General features: G+C 34.9%; 1 protein-coding gene across 3 annotated transcripts in view; it reads right to left on the bottom strand.

Annotated features, from left to right (window-relative positions):
- Nucleotides 1-27,846, bottom strand: part of LOC127862663 (pikachurin-like) — a 232,930-nt gene that overhangs the window by 113,708 nt on the left and 91,376 nt on the right. Inside the window, exons 3-14 of one of the 3 annotated variants that reach the window (XR_008040726.1) lie at nucleotides 26,313-26,927; nucleotides 23,261-23,462; nucleotides 20,610-20,754; nucleotides 16,658-16,850; nucleotides 14,538-14,663; nucleotides 13,857-14,094; nucleotides 12,708-12,936; nucleotides 10,495-10,675; nucleotides 7,151-7,229; nucleotides 6,217-6,447; nucleotides 4,504-4,607; nucleotides 2,069-2,775 (exon numbers count right to left, since the gene is read on the bottom strand). Coding sequence is in view for 1 of the 3 variants with exons in the window: in XM_052401869.1 (XP_052257829.1) it covers nucleotides 2,627-2,775; nucleotides 4,504-4,607; nucleotides 6,217-6,447; nucleotides 7,151-7,229; nucleotides 10,495-10,675; nucleotides 12,708-12,936; nucleotides 13,857-14,094; nucleotides 14,538-14,663; nucleotides 16,658-16,850; nucleotides 20,610-20,754; nucleotides 23,261-23,462; nucleotides 26,313-26,927 (2,492 nt within the window). In the remaining 2 variants the exon portion in view is untranslated. Of the gene's footprint in view, nucleotides 1-870; nucleotides 2,776-4,503; nucleotides 4,608-6,216; nucleotides 6,448-7,150; nucleotides 7,230-10,494; nucleotides 10,676-12,707; nucleotides 12,937-13,856; nucleotides 14,095-14,537; nucleotides 14,664-16,657; nucleotides 16,851-20,609; nucleotides 20,755-23,260; nucleotides 23,463-26,312; nucleotides 26,928-27,846 lie in introns of those variants that run through there. The other 2 variants (XR_008040727.1, XM_052401869.1) reach the window with 2 other exon arrangements.

Genomic DNA, 27,846 nt, shown 5'->3' with positions numbered 1-27,846 from the left:
ACCAAAGAAGAAATATGACGGTTCGACTTCGTTAAAAACTTATGCAGATGTAACTCTTCTGTCCCTATCTTTGCGGATGCACATGCTCCTACATATTTCTGTCATATGACAATAGTTCAGAACCTAGTCAACACTCACCGCAGCTGATTTGCGTATGAAGCCACGTTTTCCAGTCTCAGGAATGCCTGCTCCTCTATCTCACGGGGTACCTTACCCGTAGAAACGTTCATCTTCTTCACCAAGCTTGGTAAATGTCAGTCAGTTCATGCCAGTACAACTTCCTGCCTCGTGATTTCGGTCGTTTCAAATAGGCCATCCAACCCATCCTTCTTCAAGAAAGGCTACTATCGGGACTTCAAACAAGTAGTTTCATGTGAAAGGCAACCATGAAACAAACTTTTAAAAAAGGCAATTAACTTTGTACTGATATTTATTGTGGGAGTAGCTTTAGTATCCGGAAAACCAACCTGTCTGGATTGGTGACTCTAGGCAGAAGGACATACGATGGGATGGAGATTGAACCCGCATCGCCTATATGGAAAGCGCGTCTACAAACCACTGCGCTAACGGGACAACCTTATTATTTGAACAAATTACCTACAATTTCAACTTATATGACTCCAGTTCTATCTTGCACAATGGACCTAAACCAAGGAATCATTTCCGTGTATTTTCAAGTAAAAATGCTCACCTGCTTCAGAAATGTCATTTCGGCAAGAATGTACGCATGCAGAAATGACCAAATAAACACCATGGTCTAAGTTCGATTTGAACAGTGCAATTTTCAACAACATGTCGAAAGATTTGACTATTTCATGGGGGGGGGGAGGAAGTTTGGAAACTGTTGGCACAGGAACAACAACCAAAATCTGTCTTAATATAAACCATTTATTTCGAGTGAAATACAAAATTTCCTGTATGTTTCTTCGACAGAGGAATCGACACTTCATCTTTTAAAACTAGTTTCCCAACAATGCAATCTTAGTACCCATTAAGTTTAATTTTTTTACCTTGATATTATAGTCATAATTTGCCTCAAATAAAATAATAGCTTAACCATTCACATAAAATTACAGAACTCACATTTAAAAACTAATTATTGGTATATGAATGTATTGCATGCTTTGAAAATCATAATACTAAGAACCACAAAACAATATAGAGAATTAATGTATTAATTTACAAACAGTACAACAACAATTTCGAACAGTTTGAAAAATGTCATTTTAAATAAATATCAGTATACATGATTTTGAAATAAAAATCATTGTATCAAAGTATTTTACAATCATATAACACTATACAAACATTTTACGAAAGAAAACAATTTAATTTTGCAACTAATTTCACAAGAAAGGAATTCAAAGACAGTGACTTAAATATTTTAGTAAAATCTGTAATTATGCGAAGGTAATTTTATTGGTTCAATATGGTATTTGCATTTTCAACGTAGACAAACATCCAACACAACTTATTGCACAGAAAATGCACATAATGCACATAATAAGTAATTATATAATAGTCTTTTGCAAAACATGTTTTTTTTATAATAATATCTCAAATAGTACTATTACATTACTAGAACACCATGCAATATAATTAAACTATATCCATGCATTTGTATATATCAATATCTGAAAAAAAATGCATAATTACTTAACTAGTTGTCATAATGGTGATATAGAATATCTGCTGTCGCCAAATGTTGGTATAGTTAAGATACAATACAGAAATGTTAGCTCTTAGGCATGGTCAGTTATGAACACAGAGGCATGATTTAAAAAACATGTACAATAAAAACCTATGTGCTATGTATCGAATAGTATACTATAGTTTAAGAAAAAAAACAATAACGGTGATATATAGGCCAACATAAGTCATTTTACCCCGGGCGTTGCCATTTTGCTTCTTATTTGCCACAGGTTAAATTATATATACTTATACTCACATTTAAATTTTTACACAACAAATTAATTTGTCCCATCCATGTATTTGTGAATTCCAATAAAATTCATAAAATCAAACTCAATTAGGCAATGATGTGTTTAAGTCTATTTTACACCAAGACCTGGAAATATTCAAAGTCTTCATTGGTAAAATTGATTGCAAAAATGTGATGAAATGAACCAGCAAATGCTAAATACATGTTAAATGTTTTTACATATTAAGTATTTCAAGGTTTATATCAAACAACCATGTAAACATTTTTTTTGTCCATTCATAAATGCGTGGGAAATAAGAGTCAAATAATCGGAAAAAAAGAAGGCATGTCAAATATTGAGTTGAACATTAAATCATATCATAAGAACATTCACATATTATTTTTTATATAATAATAACACAAATTCAACTGTGACAATCCTTATAATTTAACTGTAATCTTTAATTTCTGTTGTTGTGTGCGGGGATTAATTTTATTATTTTACTGTATCAGCTATGGATACCACGTATGTGTCTTTTTTTGTTCATTTATCATTATTAAGGAGTATACTCATTTGTATAATTGTACTTTAAATGGTTTTCTTGAAATCAGGCATGAAAAAGGTCCATGGGAACACATGAACATAGTGTTTATGTAACAAGCCCTTGTTACCTTGACCTTGATAATGTTTTGTGTTCACTTCATTCACAAACAGGGTTTTATGTTTCTGCCACTATCAGCAATTGTCAACATATCCAAAGTGTATTTCTCATCTAACACTAAATCTCGTAGACAACCGCTAAAGCCGGACTTGAATCTACCCAGCGTTCTTTGCTCAACGTCTTGTAATCCACCTAGAAAACAATGTATACATGATGTTTTTCTGTTAAAGTATGCTGAATGCTATCTGTGCTAAATTAAATGGATAGTTATAGTGATCAGTGTATCAATCTTATTTAAGTTTTCATATATGGATGCAGTTATAATTACATGCAAAGATATTCAAACTACTTGATGTAAAAAGTATATGGGTAGTGTCATGCCAAAATGAGTCTCATAACAAATGCGGCCAGCGTAGCTTCAGACCAGACTGCATGATTGTACGGACTGGCCTGGAGCTATGCTGGCCACCTATGACATACAAACATTTTCGCATGACGCGGTTCATATTGACCTATATGCATTTAAAGAGCCTACAGAGCTTTACCGACACTATCATTTAGAGCACATGAATAACTTAAGTTGAGTATATTGCTTTGTATTTAACTTTTAGCTATGTTGAGAATATTGTTTGTTTTAAACTCTTTCAAATATGGCATGTACTGTTTGTTGAAACATCAACACAATATTGCTAGACTTTCAACGCACGCGTCATCAAAGTCGCAAAAACATACTAAGGTCTGGAAGAACTACTCTGCATGCGGAGATAAGTATACAGAAAGCGCACAACAACCTCACCTAAACCAGAGAGGAGGCTGATACCCCCACCACACCAACCTCCCAAAAAATCAAACTCCTAGAAAGCCAGGTCCAGTATCTGATAATCAAGCTTGAAAGTTCAAGAAAGACTTGAAGATAAAAGATATCAAAATTGATCATAAAGAGAGACACCACCAAGCTGTGGAGACCAACAAAAGCCTTAAATGACGAGAAAAACAGGGGTCAGGAGATAACGTTGATCTGTGCAAACAGTAGCGGCATCAAATTAGACCAATACTCCCAGATAGTCTTCTAAACGGATGCAGTGTCTGTTCTGTCCTGTAAGCTGCAAAAGCAATGCAACATCCTTGCCTCACAGCAGCACTACAAAATATTGAGTGATTCAGAACTGATCTCCTGCGGACCACCTGACACTGCGGAATACACTGAAATTATGAAGCAGACAGAATGGCGGAGCTAAGAGTGGACGCAGACCTACAGGAAACACAATCAGTATAAAAGACATTAATAAGCAAGTGCCTGTTCAGAAGAAAACCACCATCATCTGTCTATACTGGATTAGGCGATCATCTTTCGACTGCGTAAAGAACACAATAGACTAAACAACACACAAGCACAAGAGATATCATTTCATGCTTTCTCCAAAGGCTCCAACATAAAGCATAATGTTGGTAAGCTCCATTCTTACTCATGTAGATCATATTGTCTTTGCTTACCTATTACACATGTACAGCATTCAGTCTGTGTTCAACTTATACAGAACTAGAGCACATTGCTAGTGTACAACTCTAACAAATATAGACAGAAAGTGTTTGTGGTCGAATCTTACGAAAGTATAGTATATTGTTCGTGTTCAACTCTTGACAATGTAGAGTACAATGCCTATAGTCATCTTTTACCAATATTGACAAAAAGTGTTTGTGTTCAACTCTACCCTTGTAGAGTATACTGTTTGTGTTCAACTCTTACCATTATATAGTATATTATCTGTGTTCAACTCTACCCGTGTATAGTATATTGTTTGTGTTCAACTCTTACCAATACAGAGTAAATTGTTTGTGCTCAACTCTTTGCAATTAGCGTTTATTGTTTGTGCTCAATTCTATCCACTATATAGTATATTGTTTGTGTTCAGCTCTTACCAATATAGAGTATATTGTTTGTGTTCAACATTGTGTAGCTGCCTTTGGAACTGCCTTGTACAATATCCTTGCCATTAATGGATAACTTGGCATTCTGGCTTGTTCTGAAACAAAGAACAAATTCATGTACAATCGATGATAATTAATTAAAGCATTAATTGCATAGGGCCTTCAAAGATGTCTGCGATTCAATTTTATTTCACAAAAAGGATGTCTTTGTTCATGCTATATAAGGCACTTTGGTATGTCTTTAAGTTGCAAATTGATGTAGATGTTGTTTGTATTTTTTCTAAAGTCAGATTGTTTACATAAAGCCCATAAACACTCAAAATCATCGAATAATTCGTACAATATTTCGAAATAAAAAGTCATCACATACAAGTCAGTGTTCCTTATATAGCAATAGCCAAAATGTCAACGCTAGATGTGGTATGGTAACATAGATTTAACGCGATACAAAATGCTCGTTTTATTTTTGTTTCATAATATATTCCATGTGAATATCCAGCTACAATATGCGAACATTAACGAGCGAACGCGAGATTGGCTTCGGGCAGCTTCGGACGCACGATGCAGCTCTCATGAATACGTCGTTCTTCCGTAAATGTATTGCCTAACATGTTGAATATCTGTATTTTTTTTAATAAAATTATATCTTATTATTAAAACTGTCTAAGCTGTAAATTATACGAACATAAATATATATTTGTCTTGTATTGTTGTGAACTAGCCCTATTCACCTCGAAAGTTGTAATGTGACAAAAGAAATTTAATTTAAGTGCAAATAGATTCTTAATAAACATGTTATCCGAATGTTTAGTTTAGTTGTCGTTCTGATTACTTAAGTAACATAAATACTGGAAATCAACTAATATTTCGCAACAATTTCGTAAAAATAAAGTTTACCCATAAAATATCAGTGTTCCATATAGCAATAGCAATATTTTAAACGCTAGATGTGGTATGGTATCTACCAGACATTTTTTGTTAATTCAGTCATTTCAATGGACTTATGTACAAAAAATAATGAGTGCCATTAGACATTTTAATTATGTCAATTTGAATCCATAACCATTTAACCAAACTATAAACATGCTCTGGCATAGTTGTTTTACAAGCAGGACTTCTCGTACAACAAGATAATGCAAATCAGACATTTTGTTTAAATCAATCAACTTAAATAGAGATAATAACCGCAACTGATCAAAAGTGTCTTACATTATTGTTTTACAGGAAAATTTTAAGCAAACAATAGGTTACTTGGGTAGTATATATAAAATACAGTTAAAAATTATTGAAACCGGAAAACAAAGATAATACAAGTGAACAAGTGCAAAATGTCAATCTGGTTAAGATGACTTATATTATAGAAAAAACGACAGTATTAAATACATGACACTGCAATTAACACAATGCAATTCGTTTTTGTGTGTTATGATATTGTGTTACTTTTTCAGAATAGATATTTAAAATATGCTCAAATGAGTGAAACGAAATGCATCATAGCTTAGAATCAATAAAGTGAATATAAACGGCTGTGTACCTAATTTATAAATGTATTTAATAATTACTTACTGTAAACTCACTTAGTAAAAACAAAATATACACTATTGATGAACCCAAATAATGAATTATGTTTACTTTTTTTACAAATGTTCTAATTATCTACTGAGAAACTGTACCTTAGAATGCACAAACATCAGAACACAGTACCTTTGAACATAAATATAATGCCAGTTGCCATCAAAAAGCTTAGAGTTGTTGTATGTCAATATAGCCTCCCCACTTCCAAGGTTGTATCGGAAATGTAAAGCTCCATCTATGAAACCTAGCGCAAAGTAGTCACTATTGTTTTCCATCTGATCTGGACCACTCCAGAGAAAAAGACCATTGTATGATGTTGTTTTGATTGAAATATGAACGTCTAATCTGTTTCCAACAATCCTGAAATACATAATTACCTATTGAAGACTATAAAGTTAAATGTAATGTATAAAACAAATGAACATGTGTATACAATATGATATATACCACATGAAGCCCCACAAATTCTTTAGACATGCATGTGTCGACAGACAGACAGACAGACAGACAGACAGACAGACAGACAGACAGACAGACAGACAGACAGACAGACAGACAGACAGACAGACAGACAGACAGATACCATGCTAACAGTATACCCCTAACAGCATGACTTGTGTAGAAGGTTTGTATCGAGTGAACCGGATATTGACCACATGACCGTTTCCACCAAAAGGACTTATTAGTTAGAGTACGCGGGATAGTTAAAGATACAGTAGAAGCCCTGGTGAAGAGATTACCATTTCTTAAGAGCCCCGCGTGAAGCACCTAGTAATCTCTGTTTAATGTGTCATATGAAAGACAAGTTAGTAATTAAGGATTGAGCGGCAGATCAAAGCTGCCACCCCCGAATTATTACACATATTAACAAATCTGCTAGTCTGATGAACCATGGCATTCTGCTATTTCATAACTGTGTATGTTGACAAAGATTTTACCATCAGCATTTGGAAATATATATATATACTTCAGTAAAAAAATTCATTACCGGTAACATTTGAAGAATAAAGTTGTGAACATATGTTGTGTGACTGTATGTCAAACTAATTGTATTGCAACGTACCTTTTTATTATGTCATCATGTGTATACTTCAAAAAGCTATCTGATGAAAACTTCGGAATAGCATCTTCCAAGTTGAGCTCTGAAAAAATATCAGTTCATATTTCATACCTTTAGATGATATTGAATCCCGCACTGTCATACGATAACAACTAATCTCGTACCATTTGTATTTTAATAGAAAGTTTTTACCAACAAATCCTTATATAAAAGACACTCACTTGTATGGTATATTTTTCTCATCTTACCAATTATTAAAGCCATTCAATTTTAAGCTTGTTTTTCCTGTTGAACCCATTGACAAAGTCATGCACTTTTATGTCAAATTCTCCCAATAGCCATTAACACAGTCACTCACTTTTGTAATACTGTGTGGTTGATGTTATTGTGTATGATAAGACAACTAGGCTCGTCAATCACAAACGTGAAAGTCTCGATATAAACCAAACAGGTAACAAGTGTTGCTTCTTTCGAATTTATTAAAAAACCGATGCTTGCTTCATGCAGTGGTCAGCTATCAGGTACAATCTATAATAATTCTGATAAATCTATAAATCGATTGATGAAGGAATCAGATTATGTTACATCTCCATTGTTTTTAAATAAGACTACACACTTATACAATACCACAAAGTAATCAAATAATTAACAAAGATCAATTGAAATTACATTGACAAAGTGTAATTAACAAATGTTCAACTATTGATAAAGTTGAGCTGTTGTAAGTATCCGACAGGAGATGGGGTTAAGTATTGCAAAGATGACCACTAAATGCTTCATTATAAGACGGTTATGTTTACTTGTATCATGGATCATTTAACAACCAGTTGAGGACTGATGTAAATGTTGTTTGGTTTTACCAATCAGTCTGATTGTGTCAGATAAGGTTATATGGCGTTTCTTTGGCTTCAGGTTTTGGTAGGTTGGCGAAAGTATTGATTCCTTGATTTGACCTTAGTGGCTCAGAAGGGGAATTTGGATACTTGTTCCATCATTGAAATAATTGGCGGGAAGTTACAAATTGTGGATATGGTGGGAAGTTCTCTGCGGACTTGAGGGATATTAAGAAATCATGTGTTGTGACTGTAGCTTCTACCATCTTGACCCTGTTGCGACGGTAGCTTCTACCATCTTGACCCTGAATTATATACGTTATATCAGTTTAAGCATGCAATATTTTCCCTTGTTCCCATGTTTTTTCCTATTTGCATGTTTATATGTGTGTTTTTCTGAGAAAACTGGGCTTAATTCATGTGCGTAAAGTGTCGTCCCAGATTAGCCTGTGCAGTCCGCACAGGCTAATCAGGGACGACACTTTCCGCCTAAACTTGATTTTCGGTAAGGAGGGACTTCCTTGAAACTAAAAATACCATAAATGCGGAAAGTGTCGTCCCTGATTTGCATGTGCGGACTGCACATGCTAATCTGGGACGACACTTTACGCACATGCATTATGCCCATTTTTCTCAGAACACGACACATATGATCATTAACCTTGACATGTGGGGGAGGTTTTGTTGATCTTTGAAAATAAGGCTTTTGTTTCTGCTTTTGCTATGCACTGTGAACTTTTTTTGGCTAACGGCTTGAGGTGTAAGTTGTTTGTTACATACAGGCAATACAGATTATTCCTATCAATAACTGAGATGGTGAGTAACCACAACTTAGAGGGATGTTTCTATACTCTTAAAGTTTAATATCTGGATCTTGTCCACAGTTTCCTTTGCCCTTATGGGCAGTCTGTTTGCGGTTTTAACTGCATTTTTGCAAATCCCGTTTAACTGTGGATTTAATGGGCTATAAAATTACTGCTTGAAACTCCATTCTTTGGCAAAAAAGGCCATTCAATTTGTATTCCGAACAGTGTACTTAAAAATTTCTGATTACAGTGCTACTTTCATTTCAGGCAAATAGTCAATTTTAAAGTTTTAACTGGATAAATTACAGCATGCGGCAACAGTTACCAAGTAGACTCTGCCATGCAAAGTAAAACTGACAGTCGGAACATGTTGCCACGGTCTGTCGGGTATGTGATGTTGAACTTATGACGCATTTGAATATGGCGGTCTGTACTTCGTGCAAAGACAGCACTGTAACACGTGTTCAGTGTTCTCTTTTATCATGCCGGACCAAAAGCGCGTCCTTTGCTCTTTGAACATCCATATGGCTTGTGTTTACTGATTGTATCATGTCAGGTTGAAATACCCTTGGAATTATGCTTGTTTGACCTCTGAAGACTAATGTGACATAATCTTTAACACACATAATGATAAACATACTAAAGTCATTTTCAATGTTCATAACGATTATTTCCTATTGACTTAATTTCAACACAACGTTTCCAATGTTCGTAAAATAATCTAAACTGTAAGTTAAATGTAATGGCCTATTGGCGCCATGACAATAACAAATTGTGTGACCGTAATGTTCGGCGGTTTCTTACTCTCTAGCTCCCTCTACTCTACTAACGAACAATGTATTAATATAGATTTGAACAACCAATTCTGACGTTTCAATTTCCGACGGGATCTCGTGCAAAACCACTTTCATGGCATTTTTTCCCTATGACACAAAGAAACAAAGCAACTCTCTTTTATGACATGTTTTCCCAATAAAACCAAGCAACAAAGCCTCTCACTTTTATAATATGTTTTCATTCTGTAACCAATTAACAAAGCCACAAGTTTACTGCGTGTTTACCCCACCAAACCAAGAAACAAGCCTATCAGTTTCATGACATGTTTTTCCCATGTAACATGTAAAAAAGCAATTTACTTTTACTTCATGTTTTCGTCCGCTAACCAAATAACACAGAAATTCACTTTTATGGCATTCTTTCCCCGTAACTCATAAACACAGTCACTCACTTGCATGGCATATATTCCCCATATTTATGGTATGTTTACCCCACGTACCCCGTTATGTATGGTTTGTTTTCCCCACGTACCCTGTTAACAAAGGATCTCATTTTTTATGGCAGGTTTTCACCATATAGCAGAGCAACAAAGCCATTTAATTTTATGGCAGGCTTTTCCGCTATGTAATTCAGTCATAAAGTCACTAATCAACGTAATGAAAAGTTTAGCCATTAAACCAAGAAATATTCGCTCATTTTTGGCTGGTTTTCTTCATGTTACTTGATATCAAAGTCACTCTTTTTCTTGGCTTGTTTCTCAATCTAACTTATTCACAAAGCCCGTCCCTTTCATGTTTTCTTCCCTTTCTAACCCATTTAAAGATAATTTGTATCTGTGAGATTTTACAACTTTGTCAATATAATCAAGTAACAAAGAAACTCACTTTTATAGCATGCTTTCTAAGTGTAACTCATTAACAAAGCCACTCACTTTTATTGCAGGTATTCCCCATGTAACCGAGTGAACAGTGGCAGGTGAAGACATCCCCATGTGGAGTGCACAGACCACCATGCAAACACGGGTCTCCAACACACGGATGACCGTAGTTCTCCACGTTCACCCCTGATATGGCGTCCTTGAGCAGATGAATATGCTTCTTGTTGATTATTAGCTGTAAGATATACCCAGACAAGTGTTGATGTTTTTGTTCAATTATTTTGGCAGAAATGCGTCCCCATTCTCAATGACAAAACATGTATATTTTTCCTTGGCCTAATGAATGCATGAAAATCCCAATCAAGTTTAACACAAATATTGTTTTAATAAATCTCAACATCAAGTTCATCTGCATATCCAGCTTATAAGCTGATTCTAAGTAGTAATCATATTAAAAACACCTTCATTTTCAAGGGTTAAGATTTTGTAAGCAACAAAACACAACACCAATTTCCCAATTCTTGTCTTAGAACATGATGTTTCCCAATGCAAAAGGCTCCGCCCACATTTTTTCAAACAGTAATTAGAACTGTATTATACTATACATAGGATATTGTACCAGTCTTTATATTTTCCCATTAGCATCGTAGATGTTACAATACAAAATTTGGATAAGAGTTTATCAGTTTGATTAGATCATAATGTTCAACTACTTCAAATATATCATAATGTTCAACTACAACTACTTCAAATATATCGTAATGTTCAACTACAATTACGTAAATCAATCATCCTGTCATCAGCTGTATTTATTACAACTAAAACAGCTTCAACCGTGATCAAGAATTTTTCGAGATATAAATCCCTACATATATTCCTGACTTCTAAATGTATTTTCTGCTTCAAAGATACAAGATGTAATACTCCCCTATAATCCTCATTAAAAGAAAAATTTCTAGTAAGATTTTTTTTATTAATAGGTCTTTCTAAATAAACTTATCTGCCTGCCTTTGTGCAGATAACTTAATCATGTTCAAGCCGTTACTAGAACCTTGTAAAAAACATAACTAATACCTCCACAACGGTTTGCCTGCTATGGGAAAATAACTCAGGAATGGGTGGATCATTGAGAATGAAAACAGGGAGTGGCACATTAACACTTCATGGTGACTAAGTTTAATTCAATGGCGTGACAAGTGGCAGATTGCTCAACACACTTTTGTGGACAGACCGACTGCCAAAATGACCGTGTGACCCCAATATAGCCCCTTCCCTGCGTGAATCTAATACACAATACCAATGGCATATCTGTTACAATACATCTTCAAGCCATTAAAATATAATACCCAGAGATTTCTGACAGTTGTTCATGCCATGAAAATACCATTCCATGGAAAAAAGACACATCTTCAAGCCATTAAAATACATTACTCAGAAGATTTCTTTAAATGCAATACCCATGACATTTCTGACATTCATTCAGGCACTCAAAATACAATAACCATGACATTTCGGTTATATATTCAAGCCAAAAAATACAATAACCATTCCAGTGCTACCTTCTGAATACAGCCAACAAATGACATTGTGACATTGGTGTATTTCGATGTACTATTACATTTTTTTTTATTTTCAAGCGAAAGAAATACAATGAGACCACAATTTCAGATACATGCTAGGACATTTAAATACAAAGCACAGGAAATTTGGACACATAGTCAAGTCATGAAAATACAATACCAAGGAAATATTGACAAATGTATAACAGATGACATATCAGGCGCATGTTCAAACCATTAAAAAAACAATACCAATGGCATTTCAGACCAATGTTCAAGCAATTAAAAAACAAATACCCATGACATTTCAGGCGCATGTTCAAGCCAATAAAATACAATAGCCATGAAATTTCAGGAAAATATTCAAGCCATTAAAAAAACAATACTCAGGAGATTTCTGACAATTGTTCCAGGCATTAAAGTACAAAAACTATTACATTTCTGATTCATCTTTAACCATTAAAATAGAATACCCATCACATTTCTGACGCATGTTAATGCCATTTACAATACAATACCCAGGAGATTTCTGACACAGTGTCAAGCCATTAAAATACAATACCCATGACTCATCTGTTCATAGGCCTTTTAATACAATAACCATGACATTTTGGATATATATTCAAACCATTAAAATACAATACGCATAACATTTCTGATACAAAGTTATTGGTCACCATTATAATACAATACCCATTTCAGTGCTACCTTCTGAATACAGCCCACAAATGACTTAGTAACATTGGCTTGTTTTGATGTCTCATCAAAGTTCCGATGACCCCCAATGAACATGTTCTGGGTGACTGTGAGTTGTGTGAAGGCCCCCTGGGAGAGACCTATCACTCGTTCATCATCATCCACCTCCATGACCCCCTCCATGCCTGTCCGAGAGATTTTCACGGTATGCCAGTGGTTCAGTTTAATTGGTTGACGAGATCTGAAGAAAAAATATATTTAAGGGGTTCCATTATATTTGTTGCTGCGATTAGGAATATTTATGATGTTAAAGTGGTGCAATTGTTAAGGTTGCCCGTAATTGAAAAAAATAGGATTTCAAGGAGATTCCATTGTATAAACGGCTGCCACAATTTCGAATAAATATGATGTTGAAGTTGTGCAATTGTATTGGTTACAGTGATTAAGAATAAAAATTATTATAAAGTGGTTCAGTTGCATGCGGCAACAAGCAATAAATATGATGTGAAAATCAGTCAATCTAATTGGTTGCAGGGACTTGAAATAAGTATAATGTTTAAGTTGTTCAACGGTATAGGTTTCTGCTACTTGCAATAAATATTATGTTAAAGTGGTTCAACCATATTGTTTGCAGCAAATAGCAATAAATATAATGTAAAGTGGTTCAACAGTAACAGGTGCCATGATTTGGAATACATATGATGCTTTAGTAATTCAATTATAATTGGTAGTTCATTTATGAGATTTTGCGTTATGCCAGTGCTTCAACTGAATGTTTTATCTTAATCTGAAAGAAAACTTATATTAAAGTAGTCATGTTTAATTATCCGTCCACAGTGGTTCAGCTGCATTGATTTGGAAGAAATATATAAACATTAAAGTTATCAATTACAAGAAGAAACTCGACTACCATTGTAAAGCTGTTTAAATTTGAATGTTATAATAAATGCATGAAGATTTCATGGCATTATATAACATTCTAGGTTGTTTTAATTTTATATTTAAGACAAACATTTTAAATACTTGCATTTAAAAACTTATTGTATATTAATAATATGAATTCATAAAAATGAATCATGCGTATCATACAGCCTTCCAAAAAAGATCTTATCAAAGAAAGCTTTGTATCAAATTAATTGAAAAGAGTTAACTTTGCCATACCTTATAATTGCAGGTCCAGTGCCAAGGTCAAACCGATACTCAATAAATCCACCATCAAGTGCCAAGGAAATAAAATCACCAACTCTGTCCAGTGTGTATCCATTATAGACTATCAGACCATTGGGGCTCTCTGCTTTAAAGACAATTTCAATGTCAAGGAACAAAAGAGCTGTTCTGCCCAGGCCTTTCAGTTCCAGATAGGAATGACCTTGAAATTCTGGTATATGCACATCTAGAACTGTAACAAGTTGAAACAGTTAACAGCATATACATAATTAAACACAATATGCTACATGAAGAATAATCTTTAATGAGCAAACACTTAAAAAGTGTTTATTATAAATACATGGAATATATTTATTTGAAGTCAAATTGCAATTTAAACTATCATTACAACCTTTTTGATTAATACAAATTATATGGCATTAACTTAATTCATAAGAAAATATATGATAAAATCTATAACATGTGAATAATATTCATTCATTTGAATTGTATTTTTATTATGCATTTATATTTATGTAGTTTCCCCACTTATGCATAATTTGGTTGACTATTTTGTTGGTATTTAAAAAATTATATGACAAGAGGCAATCTGCTTAGTTAAATTTTTTAAACAATGAGCCCTGCATCACTTAATCACTTAGTAAAATCATGAAGCTGTCAGCAGAGGTAACTCACCATGCTGACAGTTGTCTCCCCCTGTTCTCAAGGGACATAGGCACACGTGGGAGTAAGGGGAAGTAACCATACATGTCCCACCGTGCTCACACGCCACCCTTGTACACAAACCCTCACTGCAATCTCCTAAAATATATAGATGTGCTTACAGTTTACAATTTTACTTAACAAGCTCAAATATACTTCCTCTATCAATTCGCATTAAATAAATATCTGATCATTTATCAAAAGAAACAATTGTTCTTTTCATTGTATGCTTCATTACTATACAAACTAGAGCTTTATTACAAAGGTTAGTTGAAAATACGTCCACACTGCTTAATCACAGACCTAGCAACCATGATGACTCAAGGGAACGTTATTCATGATCGCTGTCTGTTGAAAATGTGTCATGGACATCATGAATTTGTGTACCTCTGGTTATTCTAATGTTGTGCAATTTGTATTGCACAAATATACTTAAATGTTATAACATATTTCAAGTTGGTGTACGGAAGAAACCCCCTTCGGAAGAAACCCCCTTCCCGAAAAACGGCAAAGCGGAACAAACCCCCTTTCATATTTTGCATACGCGGAACAAACCCCCTCGGTAGTTTTGCATATGCGGAATTAACCCCCTTCCATAGCGGAATTAACCACCTTCCATAGCGGAACAAACCCCCTTCCATAAAGAAAGAATATGCACGTTTTTTGTAAAATATTTTGTAAATACGCTAGATATTCTTACGACACAGGAACAGTAACTCCGATCCTAATAAAAAGACGACTGCTTTGGTTATTGTAGGAAAATTTGTACGTAATATCGTCGTCACGATCGGCGCGGGGCGCTAATTTGTCGTTGCTGCATTTTATTAAATTCGCCATCAATGTAAAAAGTTCTTGCCTATTTTGGGTTATTGTAACATATTTTTATCTATATAGTACAATTTAACACATATAAAACTCTTATAATCTTAGTTTAACGAATGCAAGTAAATTAACGAATTAACAACTTGTGAACTAACGACCAGTACACTCCTATAATCAGTTTTTCACACCTTCTTTTAAAGTGATATTATGCGCGTTTTTCACCGTCGAATTGAGATTCACAGCTTGAATATTTAATGTGTATCATTAACAACTTGTGAACAAAAGGCCGGTACACTTCTTTCATCCGATTTTCGCACATTCATTCAAAGTGATTTTAAGCGCTTTTTTCACTGTTGAATTGAGTTGAAGCTGAAAAGAAAAGAATTAACATGTCAATATACTGTCCCGTAATGTCCCGAAATTATCCGTATAACAAAATTGTGTCTGTGTGTCGTATGAATGAATCTGCACTTAAAGTAAATTAAGATTCACTTCGTACATCGAGCCATTTCGTCAATTGTCAGAACGAAAGTATGGTTTATATTCCAATGCATTATTTTCTCTTTCCTGGATATTGTTTTGATATGTTGATGCTGCATTTACAAGTATTAGTATATATGAAGTGAAAACACCAAAAAATAAACAACGGTTGCGATACACACTCATATGCTATGGCGTTTTTAATGGAGGGGGTTTCTTCCGCTAAGGAAGGGGGTTTGTTCCGTGTATGCAAAATATGAAAGCGAGTTTGTTCCGCTATGCCGTTTTTAAGGAAGGGGGTTTCTTCCGAAGGGGGTTTATTCCGGTAATCCTCAAGTTTCAACTTAATCGCTTGGCAAATGTAGAAGTAGTTCACACCACAAACTTACAATATCTTAAGCTCTTCCATAAAATGTCAAGGGCAAATAACTAATTTAAGTGTGATTCACTGGAAATGAAAGTGTTTTGCACATCTATACTTCGATGTGTTACATATGTTCACTTTAAGTTCAATCGCTTGAGAAATGAATCACTGGACATAAAAATTGTCTTGCGCATCTACATCATGCATAAACTTATAGGTTACATTACATGCAGACAAACTGTGGAAAATTGACATTAAAATTGTTTTTTTGTCAATTCATGTTTGTACAGTGATAATAAATAAATATTCATTAGATCATACATAAAAAATATAAATGATAATAAATATTGAGTATGTGAACTATTCATTTAAACACTCCTTTATGATAATTATAAATTTAAATATTTCAACTAAAACTGTGCCTTACCAACATTTACACCAAACTGTGCATCCCCAACAAGGTCAGCTTTACGAAGATCATACATGTATCCGTTGATGATGACCTTTTCCATGCAGCCAGTTAGCCCTGTCACCATGCCAACCCTGTTCTTGATCCACTCAAAACTGTCATAACCTCCAATGTAGAGGTTTAGCCGCAAGGTCAATCTAGTGTATGATCCCTGAATTCAGGAAACTTTGATAACTAAGATGTTTTATGAACCAAAAACACATGTTTGTAAAAAGACATCACTGATCAAGAATCCGGAAAAGTTTGTTTTTTTTGGATGAACCAACAACACATGTATGGACACAGACAGTTGTACAGTAGACTCTCTGTAAGCCGTATGGTCTGGGGACCGGACTGATTGTCTGGTTTTCAGAGAGTTCCGGTTTACCCAGAGTATGCATATTGCTGAAATATACATTGTATGTATTGTGTACAAAATCATATAAGAATAAAACAAACCATATACTCTACATGTACCATGTGATAACTGTACTCATGTAAGGTTTATGTTTAAAGCATTCTTCAAACAAGAGCACCGCTTTGCGGGTGCAGACCGCTCATCTATTTTCTTTTTAAAGGTGAAGGGACTCTCATTTTCAATCACAAAGGAGGGAGGGGTGGAGTGAAGAGGGGTGCATTGTGTGGGGGTGTGGACATTTATTACACTATCTTCCAAAAATGCGAAAAAAATGAAAAAAAAATGGGGGGGTTGGGGGGGGGTAAGGGGTGGGGATTCTTGGGTGCGATGGTTGGACGGTATTTCAAACATAAAATAATAAAAATAAATATTTGTGTTTTTTATCCGTTTCAAAAAAAAAATGGGGGGGGGTGAGGTGGGGGTGTATAGTGTGAGGGTGTGGTGGAAATTTGTGAGATGATCTTAAAAAAAAAAAAAAAAAAAAAATTAGGGGGGGGGGGGGGGGGATTCGGTGGGGGGAAGGGGGGTGGGGGGGGATTCTTGGGTGCAATGGTTGGACGGTATTTCAAACATAAAATAATCAAAATAAATAGTTTTGTTTTTTAACTGTTAAAAAAAAATAATTTGGGGAGGGGGTGGGGTGGGGGGGGGGTATAGTGTGAGGGTGTGGTGGTCATTTGTGAGATGATCTTAAAAAAAAAAAAATAGGGGTGGGGGGGATTCGGGGGGGGGGGGGGAGGGGGTGTCACGAGCGATGGTTTGGGTGGAGTCTATTGTGGTATGTCAGGTAAGAGTAGTTTTGTCAAAGTATCAATCAATTCTAATCATAAATAAAGAAGTTATGGCAATTTTAGCAAAATTTAATAATTTGACCTTGAGAGTCAAGGTCATTCAAAGGTCAAGGTAAAATTCAACTTGCCAGGTACAGTAACCTCATGATAGCATGAAAGTATTTGAAGTTTGAAAGCAATAGCCTTGATACTTAAGAAGTAAAGTGGATCGAAACACAAAATTAAACCATATATTAAAAGTTACTAAGTCAAAAAAGGGCCATAATTCCGTAAATGACATCCAGAGTTATGCAACTTGTCCTTTTACTGTACCCTTATGATAGTTTGCGAGTGTTCCAAGTATGAAAGCAATATCTATGATACTTTAGGGGTAAAGTGGACCAAAACACAAAACTTAACCAAACTTTCAATTTTCTAAGTATAAAGGGCCCATAATTCCGTCCAAATGCCAGTCAGAGTTACATAACTTTGCCTGCACAGTCCCCTTACGATAGTTAATAAGTGTTGCAAGTATGAAAGCAATAGCTTTGATACTGTAGGAATAAAGTGGACCTAAACACAAAACATAACCAAATTTTCAATTTTCTAAGTATAAAAAGGGCACATAATTCTGTCAAAATGCCAGTCAGAGTTACATTACTTTGCCTGCACAGTCCCCTTATGATAGTTAGTAAGTGTTGCAAGTATGAAAGCAATAGCTTTGATACTTAAGGAATAAAATGGACCTAAACACAAAACTTAACCAAAATTTTCAATTCTCTAAGTATAAAAAGGGCACATAATTCTGTCAAAATGCAGGCCAGAGTTATCTAAGTTTGCCTGTCCAGTCCCCTCATGATAGTAAGTAAGTGTACCAAGTTTGAATGCAATAGCATTGATACTTTCTGAAAAAAGTGGACCTAAACGCAAAACTTAACCAAAATTTTCAATTTTCTAAGCATAAAAAGGGCACATAATTCAGTCAAAATGCACGCCAGAGTTATCTAACTTTGCCTGCCCAGTCCCCTCATGATAGTAAGTAAGTGTACCAAGTTTGAATGCAATAGCATTGATACTTTCTGAGCAAAGTGGACCTAAACGCAAAACTTAACCGGACGCCAACGCCGACGCCGACGTCAAGGTGATGACAATAGCTCATAATTTTTTTTCAAAAAATAGATGAGCTAAAAAATGTGTTTTTATTCGATAAATAGCAAAACACATTCCATACCGACTTGTTTTGATAATATACCCAAAGTGAGTGTGGTGCTTTATACATGTACATACGTGACATTTGTCATAAAGGCGAGTGAGTCATTTTCGAGTTCGCTATAAATAGCTCTGAATTAATTAAACCTCAAAGACAATTTTGACGAATAACGATTTGAGAAGACTTGTAGATTTGAGACTATTAATGCTGAAGATGCGTTTGAAATTAAGAAAAGGCAATGAATGAATTTGCAGACAGATGGATGGATATTTAACGGTCATAATTCTCACATTTTTATCTGAAAAACAAACAAACAAACAACCAATTAAGCTTTAAAAACATGGCTATCAGATTTTTTAAAACTACCCGAAAAGATCACAAGAAAGTAATCGTCGCAACGGCATGCATTAATTTTGTAATTAAATTGTTTATCATAAGCTTAATAAAACAATTGAGTCAATCACTTTTTGGTGTTACCGCACGTCTATTATAGACATTCACAGTTTGTTTTACATTATTTAATCGGAATTCTTTAGCGCGATAACGACTTGACACCTTTATGGTATGTTTAATCCGATTATCGATGATTTCACGAGCAAAATGTGTGACACCGCACGCGCTGTGCTGACTAGGTATTGTAATCGTCACGCCTCTGGCATCTTGAGAATTAGGACCGTCCGGTTTACTCAAGTTATTTTACGTTGAAAATGACCAAATTCACGAAGATATCCGTTTGATTTCCGGTTTTGAGAGAGTTCGGTTTATTCAACATTTTTTTTAACGAAGAAATAGAAGGAGAAAATACAAGACTGGCCCAACTGTTCGGAATTGGGAGAGTTCCGGTTTTCAGAGAGTTCGGTATAGGCAGAGTCTACTGTATTACGTAAGTGACGTTGACGTTTTAGATAAGTTAACAGGTTTGCATATATCTTGCCAATATTCTGCACATGGTGATTTTTTGTGGCATGTTATTCGAAAATGCCTTGATACAAAATAAATTTACCGTCACAGATTGTATAACAACCATATTTGACCTTTGTGACCTTGAACTTTGCACTTGGAACTAACATATCGCATGTCAAAACTAATCTCTACACAGTGATCCTTTATTTGCCTTGTACTTCATGACAATACAGTTTGGATAAGATCTGATGAGCACACATAAAAATGATACAGCTGATTACTTTCTATATTACAATACATTTATATTACAAAATAAGTGTTTTTACAACATGTAAGCATTATTATTCACCTTGAAAAAAGTGCCAAATTAAAAAAAATGTGAGGGAAGACCCCGCTGCATCCTCCCTGGTTCGGCCCCCAGTATGGCCCAGGTCTGAACAGACTGCAATGCTTAATGCCTTCAACTTTGTGGCAGCATAATTATAAATATTAGTGGAAAACGGGAACTAAGGCTTATCATTAAATTACTTTTACAAACATAAAAATAGATTATTCAATAGTTTAAAGAATTTTCAAAATTTTAGTCTTAAATCCCAGCACCATTTATAACAACCTCAGCCACATCAATACCTGGGACTCCCCATATACAGGTTGTTGCTGATTCAACCATAGTGAGGCGTGATTCTCTGTCCGGTTGATCCTCAACGTGTTCCATTTATCCATAGCAACAGGAGCTGATGACCTAACTGTGCCCATCCCAGTTCCACAGTCATATCTGATAAGGCAAGTAAAAAAGTGTGATTGTTTCATTGATTTATATAAATAGAACACACTTTCGAGGTACAAAAGAGATGCTGGTTTCTGAAGTTGCTGAAAGACACTGCATTATAAAGAGAGATTACTACCATAAAACCATGACCATTATATCATAAGAACAAAGAGCTGAGTTTGCGAAACACAATGCCCCCTACTGGACTTTGAAGCCACAAATCAGCTATTGTCCAACGCCTGTTACTTCGTAAAAAATCAATCGACCTGAACAAAACTTGTCCTTCATCTTTTTTGGAAGTGTTATTTTAACAAAAATTCCTTAGTCTGAGGATAACTTCTTAAACAAGAGCTGTCAGAGGACAGCGCGCTCGACTATTCGAGTGATTGACATCATAACGTAAGCCATCATGGGGAAATTGTACATATTCAATAATTTATAAGACGATCTTTGAAAAATAAAAAAAGGAAAAAAAAAAATTGGGGGGGGGGGGGGGGGCTGAGAGGGGGTATAATGTGGGGTGTGGTCATTTATTAGACGATCTTTTTAAAAAATAAAAAAAAGGAAAAAAAAATTGGGGGAGGGGGGGTTAGGGGGGTTGAAAGGGGGGTATAATGTGGTTTGTGGTAATTTATAAGATAATGTTTAAAAAAAATATGATTTTTTTTTTGGGGGGGGGGGTGGTAGGGGGCCGGGGGGAGGGGGTATAATGTGGGGTGGGATAATTTATAAGATGATGCTGAAAAAAATTGGGGGGGGGAGAGGTTGGGGGGAGAAGGGATTCTGGGTAGGAGCGTGGGGTATAGTTTGGGTGGTATTCAGGTAAGTGTTGTTTTGTCAAACATATAATAAAATGTGATTATAAATAAAGAAATGTGGCAATTTAAGCAAAATATTCAATTATCTAAGTGTAAAAGGGGCCATAATTATGTAAAAATGCTTGATACAGTGGTCTGCTCTTGTTTATAGGTTGGGGGTCATGTTGGTAAACAAGTAGTCAAAATATAAAAGCAATATGTCAAAGAATATAGGAAATATTTGGGGTAGTACGCAATCTCTAACATAGATTTATCAATTATATGCATATTCTAAGTATAAAAGGGGCAATAATTATGACAAAATGCTTGATAGAGTTGTCTGCTCTTGTTTAAAGGTTGGGGTGATGTTGGTAAACAAGTATGCAAAATATGAAAGCAATATGTCAAGGGCCAATGAAAATAAATGGGGTAGTACGAAAACTTTAACATTTGCTGCATATTCTAAGTGGAAAAGGGGCCATAATTATGGCAAAATGCTTGATATAGTTGTCTACTCTTGTTTATAGGTTGGGGTCATGTTGGTAAACAAGTATGCAAAATATGAAAGCAATATGTCAAGGGACAAAGAAAATATTTGGGGTAGTACGAAAACTTTAACATTTTCACGATAACGCAGACGCAGACGCTAACGCCGACGCCGGGGTGAGTAGGATAGCTCCACTATATATATTTCATATATAATAGTCGAGCTAAAAATCAACTGACCAGATCAAAATTCGAACTTGATCTGTAAGTCATGTAGGTAGACTCAAACACTCAAAATCAGGTAAATATCTGCAAGCATTTAGAAAAACAGTAAAGAAAAACTGTTATTCTAGAGAAAAGTCCAAGGCCCATAACTTGTGCAAAAATCAATGGACCGTAAGTAAACTTGGACTTTATTAGACTCACACACCAAATATAGGGTAAACTTCTAGAAGCGCTTAAGAAAAAAAGACGGACAGACAGACAGGCAGAGAAACAGTGGGATAAAAAAAATCTTCACAAGTTTCATTGGGACTGGGAAATGAATGGTGACCCTAGAGTTCACACTTTTTTCTTTTATTTACCTTGTGACATAGATTCTGACCCTCCATGATGCAGTTTAGAATTTCCCCCAGATATCATTAGGACAAATGTTCTGACCAAGCTTCAGGAAGAAATTTAATAGAATAAGAGCATCGCATAACGGGTGCCACGCTCGGCTGCGGGTGCAGTTTTGAATAAATGAAATCTTGACAGAATACTTTTTTTAGAAGTCACAGTGACCTTGACCTTTGACCTAGTGACCCAAAATTGGGTGTGGCATGTAGAACTCATCAAGGTGCAGCTACATATGAAGTTTCAAAGTTGAAGGTTGAAGCACTTTGATTTTAGAGCCAAGTTCAAAACCTCAAAATGTTAAGGTATTAGCACGACGCAGACGGCGGACAGGACAACGGACACGACGAGCTGGCTATGACAATACCTCAGGTTTTCTCCAAAAACAGCCGAGCTAAAAACTACAGTATTATTCACGTAAAAGTTGTTAAAAAAGCTGAGCAGTGAGTTGTTAATTTACTAAGCCTACGTGATTATCTATTTATAATAGCATAACATAGACTAAATTATTTGCATGTGTGTCCTTCTCACAAAAATCTTGTATTGTCAATTAAATAAAACCTTTTTTTAGTTTTTTTTGTATTGCCTATACTACAACTCCAATAATACACTACCTGAGTTCAACAAATCCATCAATGAGAGACACAGACAAAAAATCGGTGTGTGCATCTTCAAATTCACCGCTGAAGAACAGAAGGCCATTGTCTTTCTCCGGTTTAAACTCGAAGGCAAGATCGATTTCCCGAAAACTGTTCGCCAAGACTGGTAACGCCAGGTAGCTGTTGCCCGCGAATTTTGGATATCGGGCATTAACAACTGAAATAGATAAAGGACAATACGTTCTGAATCGCAGATTTCAACTTCAATTTGTTTAATTCATTGTGTGTTAAGCAAGTCAGAAACTTTATTATTTGGCCCATTAACTTTAGTCTTAGATTATACGGGAGTACATTTTATAACCTCTGGCTCTCATTGGCAACATGTATAAGGTTTTCTTTTGCATGACATACTCAAAACCAGTGTAATGCAAACAGTAATATCATACCACCCATTGATATTTCTCAAAAAGCAAAAAAGTCTATAAAGCAATTTTAAAATGAAACCATTCAAAGAACCATTTAAAATTGTAAAACAAGATGTGTTTGGGAAACAATATGCCCCGCCCCCGAATATATTTGACCTTTTACCTTGAAGGAGGACCTTGACCTTTCACCACTCAAAATGTGAAGCTCCATGAGATACATATGCATGCCAAATATCAAGTTGCTTCAATATTGCACAAGTTATGGCCAATGTTAAAGTTTGACACAAACTAACCAACAAACCTACAAACAAACAAACAGGGCAAAAACAATATGTCCCCCAGTATAGACTGGGGGACATAAAAACAAAAAGCTATTCACTGTCAAAATGAAGGCAAAACAATATCAGCCCTTGAGTGGTGAAATAATTTCTCATTAAATCTTCAATCACTGTTTGTACAAACGATCCTAAGTCAACATCCAAAACATTAAATCATCCTATTAGGAAACGCCTTATTGCTTCCTTAAGCAAAACATTCTTGATTTTCTTCTAAAAATTAATCCACACATTACTAGCTAGAAAGTAATAAAAATGCTATGTGAAATAGGGAATATGATTTCCAGAGAATTGCATAAAAAATGGATCATTAGCTTAATCGGACTTAAAGTTCTAGCATGTTCTCTTTCTTTCTTTGAAGAAAATGACAAACGTTCACGAATGCTGATGCAGAAATGATCCAGAAATGATCCAGTCTCAGGCAATGTGTTCAAGACAAGGCTCTCTAATGGTTACTGACATGCTACTGAGATGTCATGAGATTACTCTTTAACCCTTTCAGAGCGGGAACCGAATTTTGAAGGCCTTTGCAAACAGTTTAGATCCAGATGAGACGCCACAGAACGTGGCGTCTCATCAGGATCCAAACTGTTTGATATTCTGATAGTATTCTTTGAAAAAAATTGAACAAAAATCTATTTTTAGAACTTCAGCAGACGACAATTTAGCAGACAAAAAATTTCCCAGCATGCAAAGGGTTAAACACACCTCTCATTTTGAACATTTTAACTTGCTCATTCATTGATAAATGAATTCCTTAACAACATAATATGGTGATTAAACTTGGTAATCACGGATGACAGATAATGTGCAAGTATTTCAGAAATTACCTTGCATGACAGAGATAATTGTTAGCTTAATTTGTGTTTGATTCATGAAAATTCCTTTATAAATATGAAAGCATCTGTTCAAACAGAATGTGCAGAAACCCTCTGTTAATGATGTCTGAATATCAAGAAATTTATTTGCTTAAATTTCTCACATTATTTCTACAGCAAGATTTTTAAGACTAAGGTAAGATTAGAGACAAGCACCATTTTTCAAAATTGTTTACTTAAAGATAGACATTAACTCAATAACGAGAACATTTTAGAAAGAATACATAGGCATTTTAAAATTGTGTAAAAATATCTAAAATATTGTAACAGCCATGTTAAGATTGCCAATTACAGCTTAACCCTTAACCACTTAGATACTCTGACAAGTTTATAGTCCTTAATTAATTAAAGTTGCAGTGGTGTAGTGGATAATGGTGTCCGCCTTGCGATCGGGAGTTCACGGGTTTCGATGCCCACAGTGGGGAGCGTTCTTTAAATTTCCCCTATATACACTATATATTGATTCTAATCCCAGGAAACGGACTCAAAAGCTTTTCAAATAAGCCTACGGCTTTCTACGCAATCGAGCTAAAATAAATAGGTTTAAACTAAGTTTATTGTTCCTTAAACTAAATAAATAAAATTAAAATACTTTTCTTACTAGTTTAGAGTTTTATAGGCTTCAATTCCAACCCCTGAAATACTGATGAGCAGATAAAAGCATAAATCCTAAACAGACTATGAGTTACTTGCAAGCTGTTGGTTTATGCTGGTTCTTTAAACCCATTAACACTTTGCTTCTGAGTGGGAAAGGGTTAAGAGCATATTTATGCATACAGAAGATAAAATGTAAGTAATGGTGAAATGGATGTTGAGTCTTCCTTGAAAACCATGCATGTTCTTGACTTGATTTCTCACTCTGGGAATGTTCTCAAGATTTTCTCAAATACAAGTATTGGTAAGAACATCAATTGCTGAAGAACTAACCAGTAGATCTACTTTTTAACCATACTAGGCCCAGATTCAAAAATGACCTTCATATTATAAAGATAAACATTCTGACCAATGCTCATGAGTCATGAATACGGCCCCAGAATATTATAAGATTTTTTTTATATATTTGAACTGGTGACATAGTTTTGATATGCATATGACCCAGATACAACTTGTCCAATATACTTTCAAAATACACATCCTTACTAAGTTTCATCAAGATTGAGTTATAAATGTTGCCCATGGCATAGTAAGATGACCCAGATTTTAACTAAAATGTCTTTTAGTCTAAGGTATTTAGAATGTGTATTTTACAATTCATGAGTTCCATCCAAACCAGACGCTCCAATATCTGAGAACCCATTAGTCGCAATAACTTTGTGGCCTTTGCTGCAATCAAGCTTCACATTACAGTCTTAATCTTAGATACTAAAGACTTCAAATGGAAAAATAAATATCATAATCATATAATTAATCGTAATCAGACAATATTCACCTGTATCACAGCGAGGTCCCATGTATCCCAATGGGCAGTCACATCGCATCTTCCTACGATACACCGTCCCATCGTCTACACACTTTCCGTTGTTCAGGCAGGAAAACTGGTCACACTTTTCCTCGACAGAATTCTGCCGAGGTCGAACAAAGTTTTTCGGAAGCAAATGCGGCACTAAACTCTGCAGATCGTTTCGTTGTCTAGTCTCTGAACTAACCAGGTCTTCCCTTTCCAGAGACGGGGCGTCTTGTTTTTCATCGTATGAAATTATTTTGATTGTGTCTGAAGTCAATGGTTCACTCCTTTCCCCTATAACCACATTTTGTGACTTGTTACCAACAGTGTTTAGTTGACTATATTGATTTTCCTTGCTAGATTCAATTTGATAATTGTTTAAATCACCTTTACCCTTTACTATATAATTGTCTCCATTTCGATATGGAATATGTTCATGATGAACTGTTAGGTGACTTCTATCTGAATCTTTTTCATTGTTTGCAATTATGTATTTGTGATCAGGTTTAAGTTCTTCCCTTGCTCCGATATTGTTTTCCTTCACAGCAACTATTCTGACTTCATCCTCACCAATTACGACATTTCTGCTGTCCTCGACTTCTGAAAATAAAGGAAGAAAATACCACTTCAATGTTTATTAATGAAATATAATACTAATAGCCATCTTATTAGTAATACATGATACATAATGTCTTTTTTTTAAATAATGAATATTATGTACAGCTGAATGAAAAAGTACATTTTGCTTATGCCGTAGGAATGTGCAATTACATGTCCTTACATGTAGGTAATATAATTTGTTAACTCGGTAGTTTTAGTTTCAGTATATACTTACTTAAGCTCAATTGCATTGAAAGCCTAAGGCTTATAGAAACCCTCTGGAATTCAAGTATTTACATATTTTGCCTGTATACACTAAACCTTGTTACAACATTTAAATTCAAAAAATTGAGAAGCTATTTTTTCACATGTTATATTTCATTTTAAATTGTGTTTAAATCGTGTTATTAGAATTTCTCACAAAAGTGACAAACGATCCCCCCATGGCGCATGTTGCGATATCCAGTATGTTGTTAATTAATTTTTAAAAAGTAGCATAGCTTTTTAAATATTTTTTTTAGTCTGGGATGATCTTAAATTACAAATGGATAACTGTATATCATAAGAAAGACTGTCTCGCACGTTAAAAAGTGAGGTGGAATGCCTTGGCACCAGTTTGTATATAAGGACTATTCAATGGACAAAAAGACGGAAAAACGGATGGATTGAGAGACTTCCACGGTGATTCATGTATACTGTAACAGAGAGTAAAAAAAGTATGGTTCAGGCTCAGAAACATTTTAAGAATTTTTAGAAGATATATCTTGACATACACAAAAATATATGAATACATGTTTAGAAAAAAATGATCATTTAAACAGTAAGTTTGTATGTAGCTTTCCGCTTAAAAAAAATTGACCATCAATTTCCCTGGCAAACACTTCACAAAATTCATTGGGGATTAAAAAAATATTTTTCA

The sequence above is a fragment of the Dreissena polymorpha genome, chromosome 16 (genome assembly GCF_020536995.1).
Source record: "Dreissena polymorpha isolate Duluth1 chromosome 16, UMN_Dpol_1.0, whole genome shotgun sequence".
In the NCBI taxonomy this organism is placed as follows: domain Eukaryota; kingdom Metazoa; phylum Mollusca; class Bivalvia; order Myida; family Dreissenidae; genus Dreissena; species Dreissena polymorpha.
This window is presented reverse-complemented; position numbering and strand designations above follow the sequence as displayed.